At 32.8% G+C, this 19,875-nt stretch overlaps 1 protein-coding gene across 1 annotated transcript in view; it reads left to right on the plus strand.

Moving 5' to 3' along the window:
- Nucleotides 1–19,875, plus strand: part of BBS9 (Bardet-Biedl syndrome 9) — a 176,899-nt gene that overhangs the window by 51,622 nt on the left and 105,402 nt on the right. Inside the window, exons 6-11 of the mRNA XM_090371508.1 lie at nucleotides 10,201–10,375; nucleotides 11,945–12,023; nucleotides 14,624–14,711; nucleotides 16,083–16,178; nucleotides 16,713–16,842; nucleotides 19,676–19,851. Of these exons, the coding sequence (XP_090227634.1) occupies nucleotides 10,201–10,375; nucleotides 11,945–12,023; nucleotides 14,624–14,711; nucleotides 16,083–16,178; nucleotides 16,713–16,842; nucleotides 19,676–19,851 (744 nt within the window). The remainder of the gene's footprint in view (nucleotides 1–10,200; nucleotides 10,376–11,944; nucleotides 12,024–14,623; nucleotides 14,712–16,082; nucleotides 16,179–16,712; nucleotides 16,843–19,675; nucleotides 19,852–19,875) is intronic.

Consider the following 19,875-nt stretch of genomic DNA (forward strand, 5'->3'; position numbering starts at 1 on the left):
GCCAACAAATAACAAAAAAAAAAAAAAAAAACTAGGGAACAGTAACCCCAAAATAACTTATACACTTGCCGGAGTTGAACTAAATCCGATAGTGGAGGAAAGGGACTTGGGTGTTACGATACGGTCAGACATGAAGTTCTCCGAGCATTGTAGACAGGTTGCAAGGAAGGCCCATGGTGTCCTATCAATGATTTATCGAACAATTTCTAGTAGAGATAAAGACATAATCCCATTATGTAAGGCTATTGTTAGACCACACTTGGAATACTGTGTTCGAGTATGGAGACCGCAACTAAAGAAAGACATTGTGCTTCTTGAAAGGGTTCAAAAATGGGTAACTCGCCCATATGAAGAAAGACTTCAAATATGTGGGTTGCAGAGCTTGAAAACTAGGCACCGTAGAGGAGACTTCATTGAGGTGTTTAAGGCTCTGAGAGACAAGTAAAATGAATGAGAATGAAATTTTCACGGTTATAAATGATTCTAGAACTAGGGGCCATAATTTCAAGTTACAGGGAGGAGATGCTTAGACTGGATTGCAGGAAGTTTTATTTTAACTAGCGAGTTATAAATTACTGGAATAAGATAATTACATGGGTGGTAGAGGCTGACAGTTTGGGGAAATTCAAAGGTCAACTGGTAGTTACCTATGGAAGGAGCAAAATGCATAGGTTGTCTGTTTCCTTTTCTCTTATTAATTATTTATTTTTTAAAAATATTATTATTATTATTTTATTTTTATTATAATTTTTTTATTTTATTATTATTTTTTAAATTTAATTTAATTTATTTTTTTAAGTTTTGGCTGGTGCAGCATAAGCCATAGGCTTCCTTGCACTATGCAGCCATTGCTAATACTAATATGTAAAATACGAGGGGTGATCATTTAATTTGCAGACTAATACAAGATCTTATCTTAATTGTCATCATCTGAATCTTCTGTGGATTTCTCCTTCTCAAAATACTCTCCCTTGAACTTTACACACTTTTGCCACCTTCGTACCCACTCATTAAATGCTTTTTTGTAAGCCATTTTTCAAAAGACTACAAGGTGCTTCCATTGTGGCTCTGTGAGCATTATTGTGTCAGATGCAAAATTCTTGCCTTTCAGAGCTTTCTTCAGACATGGAAACAGTAAGAAATCACACGGGGCTAAGTCCAATGAATAAGGGGGGGGATGTGGCAGAACCTTGGCACCTATGGTAGTGATCACTGCCTGCACAATATTAGTCATTTGGATTAATAACTATATTCTGGTGTTAAGTGGAAAAACCACTTAACATCGGAATATAGCCGTCCTACTAAGACACTCATTACCATAAGCTTCATTCATCTCTTTAACTGTTTCCGATGCATTTAAGCCCCGTCTGACACAATAATGAATCATATATCACTGTTCAATCTCTATGTCCGAAATGATATTTGCTTCAAAATGATTGTCAGTGACACATGGCTAAAACAACCCTCTTCATGCAACACTAGCTCGACAAGTACTGGCATGCACACACAAATTCTGCTCAGTAGAGATCATGGAGAGTGCCTCTAGCGACAGTTATGGAAAGTTTGGGCGATGATCATAAAATCTTGCACCAGTCCGCAAAATAAATGATCACCTCTCTAGTTTTGCCTAAAAAGAACATATTTTGAATAAATCACATCAACATACATGTGTCAGTTTATTTTTTTATAGCAGCTTCATCAATAATCCCTTATTTCTTTAATTTAATGAACATATTATTCTCAGTACTTTTTTTCAGCAGCACTCCAGATCACTAACTCACTAGTCTACTAGAGTTTCTCCAGTAACTCTTGTGGTTAATCTGCCCCTCTAACATGCCTCATCACCCTATCATCCACATATAAGTTTTGTGCAAGTATCTTTTACAGCTGATATTTGGGATTTTGCATTGAATCCCCAGTTTTCTTGAATCTTGAAAGTATTGACGAATAGTGTTGGATGTGGTTTATTAAACTGACAGTGAAATTGTTCAGCTGTTGTTCAAGTTAAATTGTTCAAGTTAAGACAAAAAGTATATACAAGATTTAAATATAAAGTGAGAGGTATCTTGATGTTAAAAATAAACAGAATATTATGTAATTACAGATAGATATTCTAAATCCAGCTGTCCAAAAACCAGAATTGTTCTAAATGTGCACATTTTTACTTTAAGATTTGTTTTTTTTTTTTAATGTAAAATAGCTATTTCAGTTTGATGAAAAACGTTTTACTGAAACAGCACTGATGATTATTTCTCCAAATTTGATTATTTTAAAATTAAATGATATTAAACTGAACAGCCCATTGATAGCTTTGTATCTGTGTTTTTATGTTTGATGACCGGTACTTAAACCACAAGCGCCTCCGTAGCCAGGTGGGCAGGAGCAGCAGTTCGTAGCACACGCTTCTTGATTAGACCGGGGTTCGAGCCCGTGATCCACCAAATACGGAGGAGGCGGAAAGGTCAGGGAATGACCACCGAATATCCCCGGAGCAATATGGCCTTAGTTGCTAATGAGCTTCTTTTTAAGTAACTCACTTCAGTTTATTTATTATTATTATTATTTTATTTATTTTATTTTTCTAAAAAATTGCATATAAACAGCCATATCTTCACTGTATATAAAAGCACTTAGGGTAAAATTTTCCATGAAATGTTGTGCTACGATCTGGGTTGTGTGTTATTCTGTGTTATTCCTCTGTCAGTGCAGTGTTATTCGCCGCCTCTGTAGCCAGGTGGGCAGGAGCAGCAGTGTGTAGCACACGCTTTTTGATTAGACTGGGGTTCGAGCCCATGACCACCAAATACAGAGGATGCGGAAAGGTCAGGGAATGACCACCGCATATCCCCAGAGCAATATGGCCTTAGTTGCTAATGCTCCTAAAAACCAAATAACAAGCAGTGTTATTCCTCTGTCAACCTATGTGATTTATGATGTGTCTTTGTACTAATCTTTCAATGGTCTTTAATAATTGCTGTTGACAGAAAAGGCTGCTTTTACTATTTTGTTAACAAGGGAGTCAGTGTTTTTTTCATATTTTTAAACTTTTGACTCTACAGGCAATTCAAGTTAGAGTTGCCATTATGTGCATTTATTTTCTTTGAAAATAAATCTTTATTGATATTAATTTTTATTAATCTTTATATGATTTAAATATTTTCTGCTTTCTGAACTGAAGGAGATTACCATCTCTGGGCCATATTGTTTGGGTTGTGTTGGAAATAAAAAACTTACAGAATAAGATTTGCTTGATGGCACATGGCAAGCTTTTTCCAGGTGTTTATTACAGCAGCCATATTCTTTACTCTTGTATATTTAATTACGTACTGTATAGCCATTTAAAATTTTAGTAAGTAAAACAGACATGCATACACTGTAATGAAGATATCCAAACACAGCTACAGAGAATTGTTTGCAATTGTCACTTTCATCTGACTTTTAAAAGTATATTTAGCTGATGATAGCATACAGGTATGCATATAGTTCAAAAAACCAAAAAACTCTGAAAACTAGATTTTCCCCCATATCAAGTTTGCCTGGTAATTGCAACCTGCATTTCACACCAAAAAATTATTATCCAGACTACACATTCTTAATAAAACATATAATGCATTTCTTCTTTGAAGTGACTGTTTTTTTTTTTTTTTTTTTTTTAATAAATTAATTTCAAGGAAATTAAAGATGTACTCGGAGAATGTTTGGTGTTGATCACGAAAAAGAGGAGGTGGAATCTGAAAGCCTTTACTTTTATTCTTAAAAAAGTATAAAAAGTTGTCATGGAAAAAATATCCTGTGTTATTTTTTCTCCTCCTTTATTTTATTTTATATTTTTAATGGAATATTACCAAAGCAATTACCTACAAAATTGCTTTGGTGACTTCACAGTACCAAGTTTCTCATTTACAAATTTTGATCAATATATTGCCCGAGAGATAAAAAAATAAGAATAAAATAATGTGTTTAATAAAAAAAAAGTTATAATTTAATAGAAAAATTATCAAAAAGTAGATGACTGCACTGCCAATGCATTCTCTCTTTATCTGTGCTTGCATTTTGACATTTCTTGTTTGGTTAGATTTACTGTCCAAAAACCAAAAAAATTAAAATCCAACAATCTGCACACCCCAAAGTTACCACATTTTGATTGTTACACCTATATAAATACTAAGTATTAAACCTATATAATATACTAAGTATTAAAAATATAATATAATACCTATATAATATACTAAGTATTAAAAAACAGGCCAACTCTGCAGCTTTGGTTTATAAATTAGAATTAATTGAAATGTTGCAATATTAGTTAAGCCTGATGTTTCAAAAATATATATCCTTCTTCTGAGGCAGTTATTAAAGATGAAACTACATATTTACATTAAATTAAAAAGATGAAAAAGCCAAAGCTAAAAGCTACATCCTTACAATCAACTTTCACAATGACAGATGGAAGTTTGTTTCAGCAATCAACTACCTGCTGGCTAAACGCAAATTTCTGCACATCTATTCTACAACTGTCTTTCCTCAATTTGAGTTTTTGTCCCCTCAGGTTTGTAATCTGAGCAAGAGGAAGAATCCTATCAGCAGTGAGCGAGCTCAAACCATTCAAGGCCTTATAGACCTCGATCAGCTCCTAGTCTCCAGATGCTGCAATTTGCAGAACTTCAGCCTTTCTTGGTAAGAGCACCCCTTTATTCTTCTCACCAGTCTTGTTGCCCTTCTACATCCTTCCTAAAATGAGGCCTCCAAACCTGTATGCAGTACTCAAGACACAGTCTGACCACTGCCTTATACAAAGGATAATCACCCCCTTATATCCCTACTAGCCAAATTCCTGTATATCACTGACAATACCCCATGAACTGCTCTGGCAGCCTGTCTGCACTGCTCAGAAAACTTCATATCTGACTACACAATTACCTCCAGGTCTTTTTCATTCTCCATTATCCTGAGTGTAGTACCACACAGTGTTTTGCATTTGTCAATGTTAAACTTTGAAAAAGTTGGATAGATGGGCTGAGAATTTACCACTTCTCAGCCCATCTGTCCAACTTTTCCAGATTCTGTTGCAGCAGCATACTGTTATTAACAACCCTGCCAATCTGCAAACTTGGAATTAAGCCTGATATACCTTCATCAATAGCATTGATAAATATAAACAACAGTGGGCCCAGCAACGAACCCTTGGAGACTCCACTAATAACATTAGTCCACAAAGAGCAGTGTCCACTGATTACCACACTCAACCATCCTTTTATCCATTGTAGCAACTTGCCCTTAATACCATATTGCTCCAATTTGTATAATAGTCTTCCATGTTCAACAATATCAAAAGCTTTCCTGAAATCCAAGTATATGATATCAAAATTATTTTTTATATCCAGTTCCTTTGTGACCACATCATAGTATCCAATCAAATTATTCAGACAAGACATCCCCTTAACAAACCCATGCTGAATCTGAATTATTACTGCAGTCTTGTCTCAATGATCCTGCATTGCTTCTTTAACCAGTGGCTCCATTATTTTATATGGAACAGAAGTTAAACTGACAGTTCTGTAATTACTTGTGTCACCCTTTGATTCCCCTTTGTGAACTGCAGATACATTTGCACATCTCCAGTCCAAGGGGAGCTCCTCAGAGTCCAACGATGCTCTCATAATTACGGCTAAGGGTTTGCTTACTTTAATTGCTTACTTTAATTTGCTTACTTTAACTCCTTCAATATAACTGGATAGATCCCATCCACCCCAGGTGCTTTTTTTTATGTTTAACTTCAAAAATTTCTCCTCTACTTTGCTCTAAGTTATTACAAAATCATTTAGCTCCCTGTTACGGTATGATAAGCTTCTGTCCTCCACTTTGCTACAGAATTCATGTGGTGTAGATACAAACTACTCATTTAGTTTGCTAGCTATCTGAGCGGGATCATCAACAGTCAAACCACCGACATCAAGTGAACCGATCTGATTCATCCCCTTCCTTCTAGAGTTTGTATAAATAAAGCAGTCTTTGCTGTTTTTCTTTGCATCCTTTGCCAAAGGTTTCTCATAATCTGCTTTTGCTTGCCTAACCTCCTTTGTGACTTGATTACAGACTAGTTTATATCTACCATAGGCTTCTGTGTCACCATATACATCCCATGCATTTTTATTCTTTGTCACAAGTCTCATTAATTCATCTGACATCCATTTGGGCCTAAACATTGAACAGTATTGCTTAGTTGGTATGAAAAGCCTAGCAGCTTCCAAAATTAATTCCATGGATGCTTCCCATTTAGAATTTGCTGTTGGTAACATCATCGGTTGGTCCCACTGTATAGAATTTAAAAAACCCTTCTACCACTGTAGTCACCTTTACAAAAGCAAAAACTGTTCCCTTTACCCTTGATGGTAGTTACATCTTTAAGTAAATCCCACATCAGTACACTGTGATCACTGCCACCTAGTGGTTCCTTTATCTGCAAATTCTCTACCATACTTTACCATGAATAATCACTGCTGATAATTAGATCAAGAGTATTACTCCCTATGGTTGCCTCTCAAATATCCAATAAAGTGTGCGAGTGACCAACCCACAAGTTCCAGTTATTATCTGGGAAGATAAAATCCGCCATTATAAAACATTCTGATTTACTGGCCCACTCTATTTCTCTGCATAGTTGTCAATGATATACAGAAACTTTGCTATCAGGGATAAGGAGGTGATTATTCCTTTGTGTAAAGCCATGGTTAGGCCACATATTGAGTACAGTAGTTCTGCTATAATGCGCATTTTTGCAATGCCAATTTGCTCCAACATGATTGATATATTAGTAAACAATGCGACTATAATGTGATTTTTGCATTGGCTCTTGCACGATTTTGCCTGCAAGTAACACCAGGTGAATGTAAAACCCAGCACCAAGCTGAATGTGTAGTGATCTGCACAGCAATACATACAAGTTTATGAAGCTTAAAAAATGTCAAATGTGTGAGAGCTATATTTCCCATTTACTGTAAATGTATTGGTCAGAAGCACTGTTATCAATCTTATCATTTGCTATATTCACAACATTTTCTGTCCGAACAGAAATTTCATGAGGTGGGATAGCGCAAGTGGAGGAGCGCATTTCTGGTGGTCACTACCATAAAATAATAAAAACACTTTGCAGTTCCCTGTTTATTGGGCTTTTCTGTTAGTGCAGTCTAATTATAAACGGGGTAGTAAATTCAATGTTATTGCATTTGCAATAATACCGATAGCTGGAATTCTGTGGGTTTTTATGTTATGGTGAGATGTGTTTCTCCTTCCTTTTCAATCATATAAAAAACATAAATAAATTATTCTCTGTTTAATATAAACTGTTTTACTTTACCAGACCGAGCATTTTTTTTTGAGTGCTCTGTCCCTATCTCTACCATTGCTACTACTACACACACACACAGTATTTTTCTCATAAGCCCTGTTGTTTTTAATGCACGAAATACAACAACACGGAGATTTTAGGAACACATGTACCACGTTATAGCAGAACTGACTGTACTATATACAGGTCTAGAGGCCTGACTTTAAGAAGGATGTAGATCTGCTGGAACAGGTGCAAAGAATTGCAACCAGACTGGTGAAGGGAACAAAAGGGTGCTCTTACCTAGAAAGGCTTCAGTCTGCAAATTGCAGTGTCTCGAGACCAGGCACCTGTGGGGAGATCTGATTCAGGTTTTTGAAGCCTTTCAATGGATTGAGTAAGCTGAATGTTAATTGCATTCTTCCACTTGCTGAGACTACACACATGAGGGGGCATAAATTCAAATAAGATAAATGTGAGGAAGTTTGCCTTCAGCTAGTGGGTGGTTGATCGTTGGAACAGGCTTTCATCTGTTGTTGTGAAAGTGGATGGGTTGAATAAATTCAAGAAAGAACTAGACAAATTCTTGGAGGGTACAGGTGGGTGAAATGTGTAGTTTTTTTTTTTTTTTTTGGCTGATGCTGTATAAGCTTGCTTTCTTGCATCATTTACCATTACCACTACTACTACTACACACACACACACACACACACACACACACACACACACACACACACACACACACACACACACATACACACACACACACACTTACATTTACTACACACACACTTACATTTACAGAGTACATTTACTAATATTCTTGGTTTTTGGATTGCTGGGTAATAATCATATTTGTTATTGTTATTTGGTTTGTTTTAGGAGCATTAGCAACTGAGGCCATATTGCTCCGGGGATATGCGGTGGTCATTCCCTGACCTTTCTGCATCCTCCGTATTTGGTGGTCACGGACTCGAACCCCGGTCTAATCAAGAAGCGTGTGCTATGCACTGCTGCTCCTGCCCACCTGGCTACGGAGGCGCCCAATAATCATATATTAAGTTGAATATGATTATTTTAAATTGCAGAAATATTGTCAGAAAGCCTATTTTTCCCTGGCTTATTTGGCAATTAGATGTATCAATTTAATAAAAAGGCTCACCTTTCCTTACTAATAGTTATATTCTAAATAATTTCAATGAATAATTTATGAATACGTATAAAGGCCTACCTCATGAAAATTGTGTTTGCAGTAACAAAATATAATTGAAGGTCTTCAACAGTTATTCTTTGTAGTGTGTTTGTGTGCATGTGCTTCACTATATTTGAAAAAAAAAATGTGGAGGAATTTTAGACTTTAGCATAAATTAAGACAAGAAGCATGTAGTAGTTGTAATACTTTGTGCATATGTATTGAAGTCTCAAGAGAATGCTAAGATTTTGGGACCAGTTATGGCTATATATAAAAAGACCTAATTAATATCAAATTAAGAAGAATAAAATAGCAAAAATGTTGGAATAAAAATAAAACAATTTTAAAAATGCATATTCCAAACAATTTAAGTGTGAGTCTTGTTGATATATTGATAAACTTTAGAACTTGTGGCACTTGTTAAGAATACACAGATACATAATAGCCTCAATTGCCCAGATGTTAATAACCTAATCCAACCCATCCAAACCAAAGGATAAATTGTGTTCCATCCTAAAAATAAATTAGCTAAACCAGTTGTTAGCAAACTATCGAACTAGTACTAAAGGTACTGCCATGAGATTATTTCAGATAATCATCATAACAGGGCACTGCTAGAAAAGTCACTACAATGACAGAAGCCTGTCCACCTTGTTTCAGAATAATTTCAGAGTAAACTTAAACTGAACAACAAATTGAAACTAACAGTTTAATTTAGCCTTGTAGCTGACCAATGCATTTCAGAACTTGCCACTCACCCCACATATAATTGTTATTTCAGATTAACAGGAGGTAGGTCTCTTACATACAGACCACCTTGATTTCAAAAGTTTGATATTGCACCAAAGATCCAACACTGTAGTGAACATGGCACATTTCTCCTGAAAGGTTGCCAATCCCTAAAGTAAACTATTGGAAAAAGTTATTTTTAGCTTGCTTTGGTTAAATAATATGTGCCTACAGTCCGAGAAACAAACTTCTATTTGGCACTTCAAAGCTAAAGATTTTCATGACCAGTTTATCAGTTTATTTTGAGGATTTTGGTTACTTGCTTCTTTAAATTAGCATTTATATTCTCCTGTTGTTTTTCTTAATGGAACTTTTTTTTTTTTTCATGACTCCAAATTCATGAATTTATACTCTCGTGTAGGAGGTTTATATTATGCCTCTGCTGTATTACAATTTTTACATACTCTTTGTCTTTATCTCTGCTAAGTTCTAAAATTCTCACACTTTTTTTCAGCCTGTGAAATACATTTAAAAACAATCCTTCAACAGACCTTATTTTGTTATGACAAACATAATTCTTTTGTGGTAGTCTCTCATGGATGTATTTGTAACCACTTTATTAAAATTATTTAGAATGAACTGTTTAAAGAGTGAGCTTTTATATTAAAGCACAAAAAAATAGTTTCCATTAACATTACGATTTGATTATGTTGTCTGATTAAAAAAAAAAACATTCAAGAGCTGTACAAACAATTTAACTTCATCTGTTGAGATGAACAAACCATACATAAAATTGGTTATGGGTGGATGCCAGTACTAAAATACTTTTTTGCTAATACCAGTTAAAAAAAATAATCTGTATTTTCATTAATGTTTAATGTGTTTGCAGTTATCTTTAAGTAACATACTAGTTGTTCAAAGAGATTTCAGTTATGCATTGCATTTATATTTTCAGGTAGAGATTTTATGTGTGTTCAGTCATTAGATGGAACATTAACATTTTTTGAACAAGAAAGTTTTGCCTTCAGTCGTTTTATTCCAGGTTTTCTTATACCTGGCCCAGTAGGATATGTATATAAAACTGATTCCTTTGTCACAACATCTTCTTCGTGGTCCCTTGATAGTTACAGGTAAGCAAATAAAAATATGAAAATATAAGTGGAAGTCTTTTTAATTACATCAGTTACAAAATCTCATTTAATTACTTGTTAACTTTCTCCTATAAATAGGAAAGAGTTAATAGGTAAGACTAAAAAATTAAATCTCTAACCCAAGATTTGCATTTGAGTGATTCAGAATCTATTTTTGAAAGAAGCTTTCTGCAGTAAGTGATGAGTGTAGTTCAAGTTTTCAGATTTTGTATTCATCAAATAATTATTTTAAATAGTACAGGTACAAAAAAATGGACAATTATAAAAACTGAAACTGATTGAAATTTTTTATTTAAGAATTTACAAAAATGCTGCCCTTTTTTTTTTTTTTCTGTACTTTAGTAAAGAAAATTTTGAAGATAACATCTTCAAGCTGACCTCTATCTCAGCACAGACACTCCTCCAATATTTACTGCACACTACCCATTACATAGTGCAGCATTTCCACTGGGATTCTGATTATTTTTTCTTAAATTCTGAGTTTGAACTCAGCAGTGATGTGTGGAAATCATTATAGATCTTACTTTTCAAATAGCTTCTCAGAAAAAAAAAAAAAAAAAAAACTACACATTTAAATCAAGTAATCTTGCTAGGCAAGAAATAATTCCATTCTTGGACTTGACATGATTGAAAATCAGCTGTCTTACAGCATTCAATAATATTTTGGGGGTGTGAGACATCTTTCTTTTCTTGGAGGCTTCTTCTTTATGCATAACTGATTTCTTCAAAATTCTTAATCCATGTCTTAATGGCATGAGTGGATGGTACTGTATTATTATGATTGATGGTGAAATCAGCATTGAACAGCAATGATACTATTGCCATTTTAATAATTTGCTTTAATGATGAATGCACATTGCTCACTGGTTCACTATTCCATGGTTACTAAATGCTATGATGCTATATAAGCTTGCTTTCTTGCATCATATGCCTCTACTAATGCTAATGCTAAAATTATTCTTAAGAGGTTATAGCATTACAAATGAATTTTATCTTGGTAGGCAGCATAGTTGGGGACTGGGAAAGAGTTCTCAGTCAGTGGTTACCTAAAAGACACCTGTATGCTGGCCTACAAATCTGAATAGAAATTTTCTACTTTAGTTTCTAGAATTACTGCTATCTCCGTAGTTGAGATTGCTATTACATATTTCACAGCATTTTTTTTTTTTTTTTTTTTTCCAGTGCTATTACAGTAGGGTTTGTGCATATGCTCTTCATTTTACATAACTCCAAACACATTCCAACAAAAATATAACACAGCAAAGCATTATGCTGTTCAGTTATAGTCTAGATGATATAATTGTTGATTTAAGATTAGCAAAGTGTAAAATATTAATCAATTAGATATTTATTGCAATTTCATAAGACAGTAAATAAAAGAGTTTTCTAGACAGATCCTGAAGAAATTTGTAATTTTTAACAATAAATAAAAAGTTTTTTGATAGTCTTTATGATCAAAAAATCTTTATATATTGTTATTAAGAAATGATTGGAAAAAAATTAGTATCAGCTTTGCATTTCATATTTTTCTGCCATTTCTTTTTGTAGGTTTCAAATATTAGCAGTAGCTAAAGATGCTGATACCAAGGAAGAATCAGAAAATATTGTTAAAGGCAAGCGAGTTACGGTGAGCTTCATATTCACTTTTTATATCTTTATATTCATAAAAAAATTTGAATTATAAGCTAGTACAGTTGTCTTGAAAGAAAAGTTGTATTTTGTTATATTTATGAAATACATTCTGAGTATTAGCAAGGTAACAGATGTAGCTTGATAGGTGATCACACATTCTCTAAAGCCTGCTGTGGTCCAGTAACAAGCATATGCAGCCACAAGTAAAGAAGTTGTGAATTTGAGCCTGTACACTACCACAAAAAATGCATAGCTCATTGTGACTGCGGCATTCTAAATTGGCCTGCCATTTAATAATTCAATATGTATGTATTTGTGAAAAATTTTAAATTCTTCTGGCCTTGGCTGCTTAGAGATTAAAAACATATATTAATTTATTTATTATAACAAAATAAAATGCCATTGCCTTCTTTACTCAGTATTAGAAATGCTCTAACTTAAAGTACAGGTTGGCACTCTGTATAAAGATATATTGTACTTTTTTTATATGTTTTTATAAAGAATGGCTTCCAGAGATATATCTGAAGCAGATAGAACTTTATAATCAATCAGTTAGTGTCCAGGTGTATGTCACTTTTTTTAATCCACAAGTAACTCAGTTTACCATTTTATTGCTATTAAATAAATAGCAGTGAAGAGTTTTAATGCTATTAAATCACACACAGACAAACAATACCACACAGTGTAATACAGTGGATTTCGGTTATTTGGGCCACCGGTTAATCGGGGCAGCTGTTTATTTGGGGCAAATCTTAAAAAATAGAAACCAATCGAGAAAATAGCCAGGGTTTACTTCGCTTAATTGGGACAGCATTCCGTTTAATCGGGTCAGGAGACCGCAGCACTGGAGATTACCCTGCGATTGTCTCCGATGGTACCACGTGGTTCGGTCGAAATTCTGGAGGTCACAACCATAAAACAATAAAAACATTTAGCAGTCACTTGTTTATTGGGCTTTTTTGTTAGTGAAATCTATCAGAAAGGACAGTAAACTCGATCTTATTGAATTTGTGATAATATCGACAGCTGGAATTCTGTGGGTTATTATGGTGAAATGTGTTTTTTACACTTCTATGAAATCTTCAATCATATAAAAAAATTAATTTTCATCTCTTCTCTTCATTCCTATTTTTAAAGTTTTGTAACTCGTTACTCCGTTCTCACTTGTGTGTATCGTATTACTTGCAATTTGTGTGTGCCGTGTTCTTTGTTATTGATTGCTTATCTTTTTACTGTTTTAAATTTTAACCCCCACCCACAAATGTTAGTGAACAGAAATGTCAACTAGTTCGTATGAACATTTTACAGTACGTATTAATTATTCCGATTATCACGTATATTCTTCCGATTTTCACGTATCATTTAATTTTTTTAATTGGTAAGGTAATAAAGGGTAAATTTGTGCTTAATATATCTTTGCTTTTATAGTCTGTGGATAATATTCCTCCTATTTCGCTAATTAGAATTGCTGTTTAATAGAATTAAAATTCAATACTCAAACGTGATCACAATGACCGGCGCTTACTGCACATCGTATAGTGAACGGTGCTTTACTATGTTGAGTTTGTTGTAACGTGATTTGATTGTACAGTGAACCAATTGTAAAGGGGGGTACATTGTATTTTTAACTATTTACGTGAAACTTTGGATAATTGGGCCAGCTGCTTAATCGGGTCAAAATGCACTAGTCCCGATGTGTCCCAAATAACCAGAATGGACTGTACTATAAACTGTGGTTTCAGACATTGTAACAAATTTGTCATCCATGTAGTCTTTTGTTAGGAGAAAAATGTGGCTATATTTGTAATTCAAATATCTCTGTGGGAGTTAGAACTTATTGAGCCCTGATCAGTAAGATTTTGAGAGTTTCTCTTTTTATTATTGATGTATAATTTGTTTTCCCACACATGGTTAACCTCTGTAACCTAAAAAACATTGTATGATGGTGCAAGATTTGTTTTCTTGCATATAGCTTGATTGCAGTAAAGTTCTCTAATATTGTCTAATACTTTTAATGAAAAATGAATTTTTTTTTTCAGGGAGTTAAAGGCATGCTCTTTTTCTTTTTTTTTTTTTTTTTTTTAAGGAAGCAGGTTTTGCATTTTATTAATTCTTTCAATCATAATAGTATTTAAAATTCAATGGAAGATGAATTCTTTTTCATATTAACCTTCAGATTAAGAAATTTTCACAAACTGTATTGTACTGGACACATTAAATAATACACAATAAATTCTGCATTTATAAATATAAACTAAAAAGGGAAAAGGAGGATTGATTTTCCTCTCTTTCACTGGATTGAGAAGTTGGACCTCCTCTGATTTTAGCTGCCAGGCAGATGTTCTGTGTAACATTGTCAAAGATTGGATTAAAGTTATTTGGTTAAATGCACTCTTTATCGATAATAATACTGTTTTGTTAATATTCTAAGTATTAATGGAATATTTTAGTTGACTTAAAAAAATTTAAAGTTATAAATCATAACTATAAAATAATGATTATACTATGATTAACCTAGTTAACATTTGTTTGCTAAAAGCAAACAGACTGATCAATGGCATAATTCAATCTTAATGGTGTAATAATTTATTTTAGGCTGATTGGTCTTTCAGTTTAGGAGAAGCAGCATTAGATGTTGCTGTTGTTCATCAGAACACTGTTCATACTGCCATACTTGTATTAGGTAAGCCATATTCTGAGTTTCTAATTTAATTAATTAGTGTATTGAAGAAATTAATTTTGTCTGTATTAATTATTATTATTAGTTTTGTAAGGCATAATGATTATTAAAATAATCAGCCATTGAGTTAATAATTAAAAAACCATGGAACCCTGCTTGTGGAGGGGAATGCCAGTAGAACTTCACCCATGTGAAATCTTAAAAATATATAAAAATATCTTAAAAAATAAAAATATATATTCTCAGTCTAAATGTCATGTTTTGTGGATTTTAAGTCACAAATATTATGTTTTGCAAATTAGTTTGGTCTTTCAGTGCATTATTGTGTTGTTACAATAGCAAGTAACAATCACTGAAGAAACAGAGGAGAAAAAATCCAGGAAGCATATGATATTTAGACTATTAAGAATAAGTAGATTTTTAAAATTACATAGGTGAAGTGCTTTTTCTTTCATATATTAGCATAACATGCTGTTCAAATATTATATTAGTACCAGATTCTCATAGGAAGGCATGCTGTTTATCTTGTTCATAATCATAAAAGAAAAAAAGACTGGAATTTTCAGACAAAAGATATTCTGGAATCAAGATCAACTTCCTCTCTCCCAGCATGTTATGTAGAATCAAACACTTTTTCTGCATGCAGTAGCAATATATTTATAAAAATATGGATAACTAAATATTTATAATTCTAACTTAACCTACTCATAAAATTTCTCTTAATTTCTGTTCTGATTTCAACTCTAGTTAACTAATAAAACCCAGTATTCTTTATATAGTATGATGTTTCCCAGCCTCTGAGGCAAAGCTCCTCACCATATAGTTAAGCTAAGTGAGTGAAAATCCAGTCATAAGAAAATATTGTTTGTTTAGGGATTTATTAGGCGTATCAGCAACTATGGCCATAGTGTGCCAATAACAGAATATCCTTCGTCTTGTTCAATCATAACAGAACACCCAAAGTGATTTCCACTCCCCTTTGTTTTATGAGATCAGTGCTAATCACCTGCACACTCTCAGGACTTTTTTCTTTAGTTGTTTCAAGTCTTAACCTTTTAACATTTTCCAGCCATTACTGCAGTCGTGAAGATTTTGTATATTACTATATTACTAAAATTGAAACTCTTATGTTGCCCAGTTTTACATAATGCTTACATATTACAAAATTTTTAGGATTATAATTTATGTGATGCCAGCATTAATTAAAGGTTGCATTTATTTCTCATTTATAATTTTTAAATGAGTTTCATTTAAAGAGATATGCAAAATGAAACTCATAGGAGTTTCATTTTGCATATCTGTTTTGATTCCCATTTGTTTTTTCAGTATGAAGTATGAACCCAGTATGAACATCTTGTATTTGATATTATTTAGGTGAAAGAAACCTTTTTACCATTAAACCTAATGGGACACTCAGATGTATCAAGAAAATGGATTATAATCCCACGTGTTTTCTTGCATATGAAGGCAGTAAGTAACTTTATATATATAAATATATATATATATATAGCCAGTAACTTTATAATTCAAATTAAGACTAGTAATGCAAGTAACAAATACAGAAAACAAACAAGTAAACAGGAGAGAAGAGAGGAAGAAAATAAAACACAAAGGTATTATAGCAGGAAATTGTATTTGTAATAATTTAGATGTATAAATTTTAGAAGATTTTTGGTGCTCACAAGGCTGCCCATGTTGGCACCAAAAAATTAAAGTTAAAATTTAAATTAAAAGAAATTAAGAAATTTCTATCAAATACTCTAAAGTGACAAAACGTAGCTACAGCTGTGCCAACTTAAAGGTTAAGAGTATAGTTTTTTTGCATTGTTATTTACAGATAGTCACTGCTCACATTGAATAATGTGTAAAGCGTAAACATTATTTTAACATCAGGACTTAGTTGGAGAAGTAAATTCATAACTTACTGAAATATAATACCTTCCTTGTTTATTTAGATAAAATGATTTTTTTTTTTTTTTTTTTTTTAAATCTGAATTATTATAGAGACAGAAGGAAGTTTGATGATTCTTATAGCCACTCATACTCAGAGTTTGCTGATATACCAAGATAATACTCTTTGTTGGGCATCTCACTTACCTTATGCTCCTGTATCCATTCAGAGAGCTACATTTCGGTAAGTATATAAAATTGCTTCACATTATTGTCTGTTTAATTGCTTAATTAAAAAGAAGTCATTTAAGTAGATATCTACATTTTGAAATACTTAAAATCCTAATATATTTTTTGAAAGTCATCATATAGGAGCTTATAATATGTAAGAAACAACTGATTAACTTGAAAACATTTTAGTCAGAGCAACTAGAATGGTCTTGAGATTAGGAACAGATTCTGAAGGAGTGTACATATAGGTTTAAAGTACTGTACATTGCTTTAAAATTATAATGCTTGCAGTTAGGTATCTAAATGATATTAGGATACTGCAGTAGGCTTAATAGCAATGCACACAGACACAAAATTGCCCTAAAAAATCTAAAGGAAACCATTTTCATCATGATTCTGTATTGCATGGAATCTCTTCTGCTAGATTCCAGAACATATCAGGTCATTGACAAACATCCTACTCATTTGGCTACTGTTTTGTCTACACTGTTCCTTATTAATCCCTGGTATATGAATATATGTCAGCAGTTGGTAAAAATACTTGTGAGATGAGCTGTATATACTTGTAGCAGTAAATTTAATGTTATGTGGATACCAGTAAGCCTGCATTTGAAAAAAAATGTATCAAAACCAAACAATTTACCACTCTGCCTCCCTTCCTGTATATACTACAAAAAAGAGTTAGTAATGAAGAAGTTTTAACAAGTACACTTTGCCAGTGTAGAAAATGACAGAAAAATTAGGTAAAGTAAATAAATCAGTGGCAGTAAAATGTCTATATATTTAATTCATTTAATAACATTATTTACATAATGCACAAAGAATTACTATCAGCTAAATAGGATAATTATTAATAATAATTTTTTAGAATTTTTCTGTATTACATTTAACCATTTTTTGAAGTAATGTCCGTATTTATAATAAGCATGGCTGTTGACTCTGGTTTTCAAGGGAGAACTTGTCTTTTCAATTCGGTTTGTCCCCTTCACCATCTCACTGTCACAATATATTTTTTCTCCGTCTTTTGACGTACTGCAAAATATGCAGTACGTCATATTTTATATTTTACGTCACTGCAATCCGTCTTTTTCTTTTTACAAAAAAAAATAGTAAAACTATTTTTCAGAATTTTTAAAAAATCCACCATGAGTTTCTTATTTCTATTAACAAATGTGGTCACAATAAGCACCTGAGTATAGTTTGCTGTTACTGTTCAGTTAGTCAAAAAAAAGCAAACTTCTTTCTGCAGGTTTTGCATTTCTAACACAATGTATACAATACAGCCCGGGAATGAAGCCCTCTATCAATATAAAAAGAAATGATGATTCATAAAGAACTTACAAAGTTTTTAAAAATTAATATCATTAAAGATTTATTTTCAAAGGAAATATGTACTTGATGGAAACTCCTCTAACTTGCATTGCTGATAGTCTAGAAATATGAGCCAAAACGCCATCCTCCCCATCAATAAATTATAAAGGCTGCCTTCCTTGCCAACCACAATTATAGAAGAACAATGAGAGACAAATACAGAGATAGTACATAATAAACATCAGAAAAAGTTGATGGATGACAAACTGATTGGTAATAGTCATAGTTTTATATATGGTTAGGTAATTGAAAGTTTATTGAAGGGAAAAAAAGCATTAGTGCAGTTCTACAAATGTTGTGCTGTTAAGGTAATTTGTGAGCCAATATTATCCATTGAAATGTTACAACTTCAGTTGTTTAATATACTCAGCAGAAGCAGTATGATTTGATGAATAAATTTGGTAAATTGTTGACTTAGTTAGGTGGCTAGCTGACTTTCTATCATGAATTCTAAGACCAAACTTTGTTTATTTATGGCAGTTAAAAATTCTGCTAGCTCCAAACTCATAGAATTCATAGATAATAATTTGCCAAATGACTTTTCAGATGTGTTAAGTTAAATATTCTTAAACTTTACTTAAATATAATTGTATTTGGAGAACCAATTTTTCATTTGTAGTGCTATTTGGTAAACAAGCTTTTTGAACCAAATTGAAATTAATCGATTTCGTGAAAAAAAAAAAAAATTAAGGTTTCAGTACTTCTCATTATCATTGGAAAAAAAAAAAAAAAATAGTTATTTTGAAGTATCAACACTGCTAATTTTAATGTGTGACCCTACCAGATACAATTATAAAAAACGAAGGAATTGATGTATAGATGTACTTCATTTGGAAATTGAAAAGTGCAGAAATAAGCTTGAAATATAACAGATTATCCCAGATCATACCAAGGATTTTAAGAATATTCAGCAGAGTGAGGGAAAAAAAAAAGAGAACTGAATTCAAATCTTCTTTTTCTGATGAAGTCTTTAAAATGCTCTTGACAGCAAAATCTAAACAGCAGTGTAATTGTTATAAATAAAACTTTGACTCAACATTTCTGCAGAGGACAAGTCTGCAATGGTATCTTTCTTGAAGCAGTTATAATCAGTTGCTGTCTAACAGACAATTGAAACAAAAATCTACAGAGAAAAAAATCCTAGGTAAGCTAATGTTTGAAAACATATTGTACTGGTAAACAATCCTGTGACTGTATTTTAATATAAAATATGTAGTTTTCAGTGAAATTTAATTTTTGGTGCTTTGTGGACTTTAGCCCCCCCCCCTTCCTTTACAAAAGATTTTCTGTTTTCCTCCTACTTATGGTTACCCAATCTCCAGCTTTTTGAAAATCAAAAGTTGATAGCTGTGAGTAAAGTTTGCTTATGTTAAATGTAATATAGTACTCAGTTTGTGTAACAGTGTATAATATATTGATTATTATTAGTAAAAAAAAAAAAGTATATTCCATTAAATATCACTATTACATTTCAGAGATCTAAAGGGGGTTTTAGTGTTATTGACTGAGCAAGGAAATCTAACCTGCTGTTATCTTGGAACAGATCCCTCTCTCTTTGTGTCACCGGTTACAGAATCTCGAGAAATAGACTTTGTTGAGGCTGAACAAGAAATGCAAAAACTTAGAAAGATCATCAAATCAGCTAACAACAGTAAGTCTAGACATATCTTTAATT

Source organism: Mastigoproctus giganteus, chromosome 4, assembly GCF_048544385.1.
Source record: "Mastigoproctus giganteus isolate SK-2022 chromosome 4, ASM4854438v1, whole genome shotgun sequence".
Lineage (NCBI taxonomy): Eukaryota > Metazoa > Arthropoda > Arachnida > Uropygi > Thelyphonidae > Mastigoproctus > Mastigoproctus giganteus.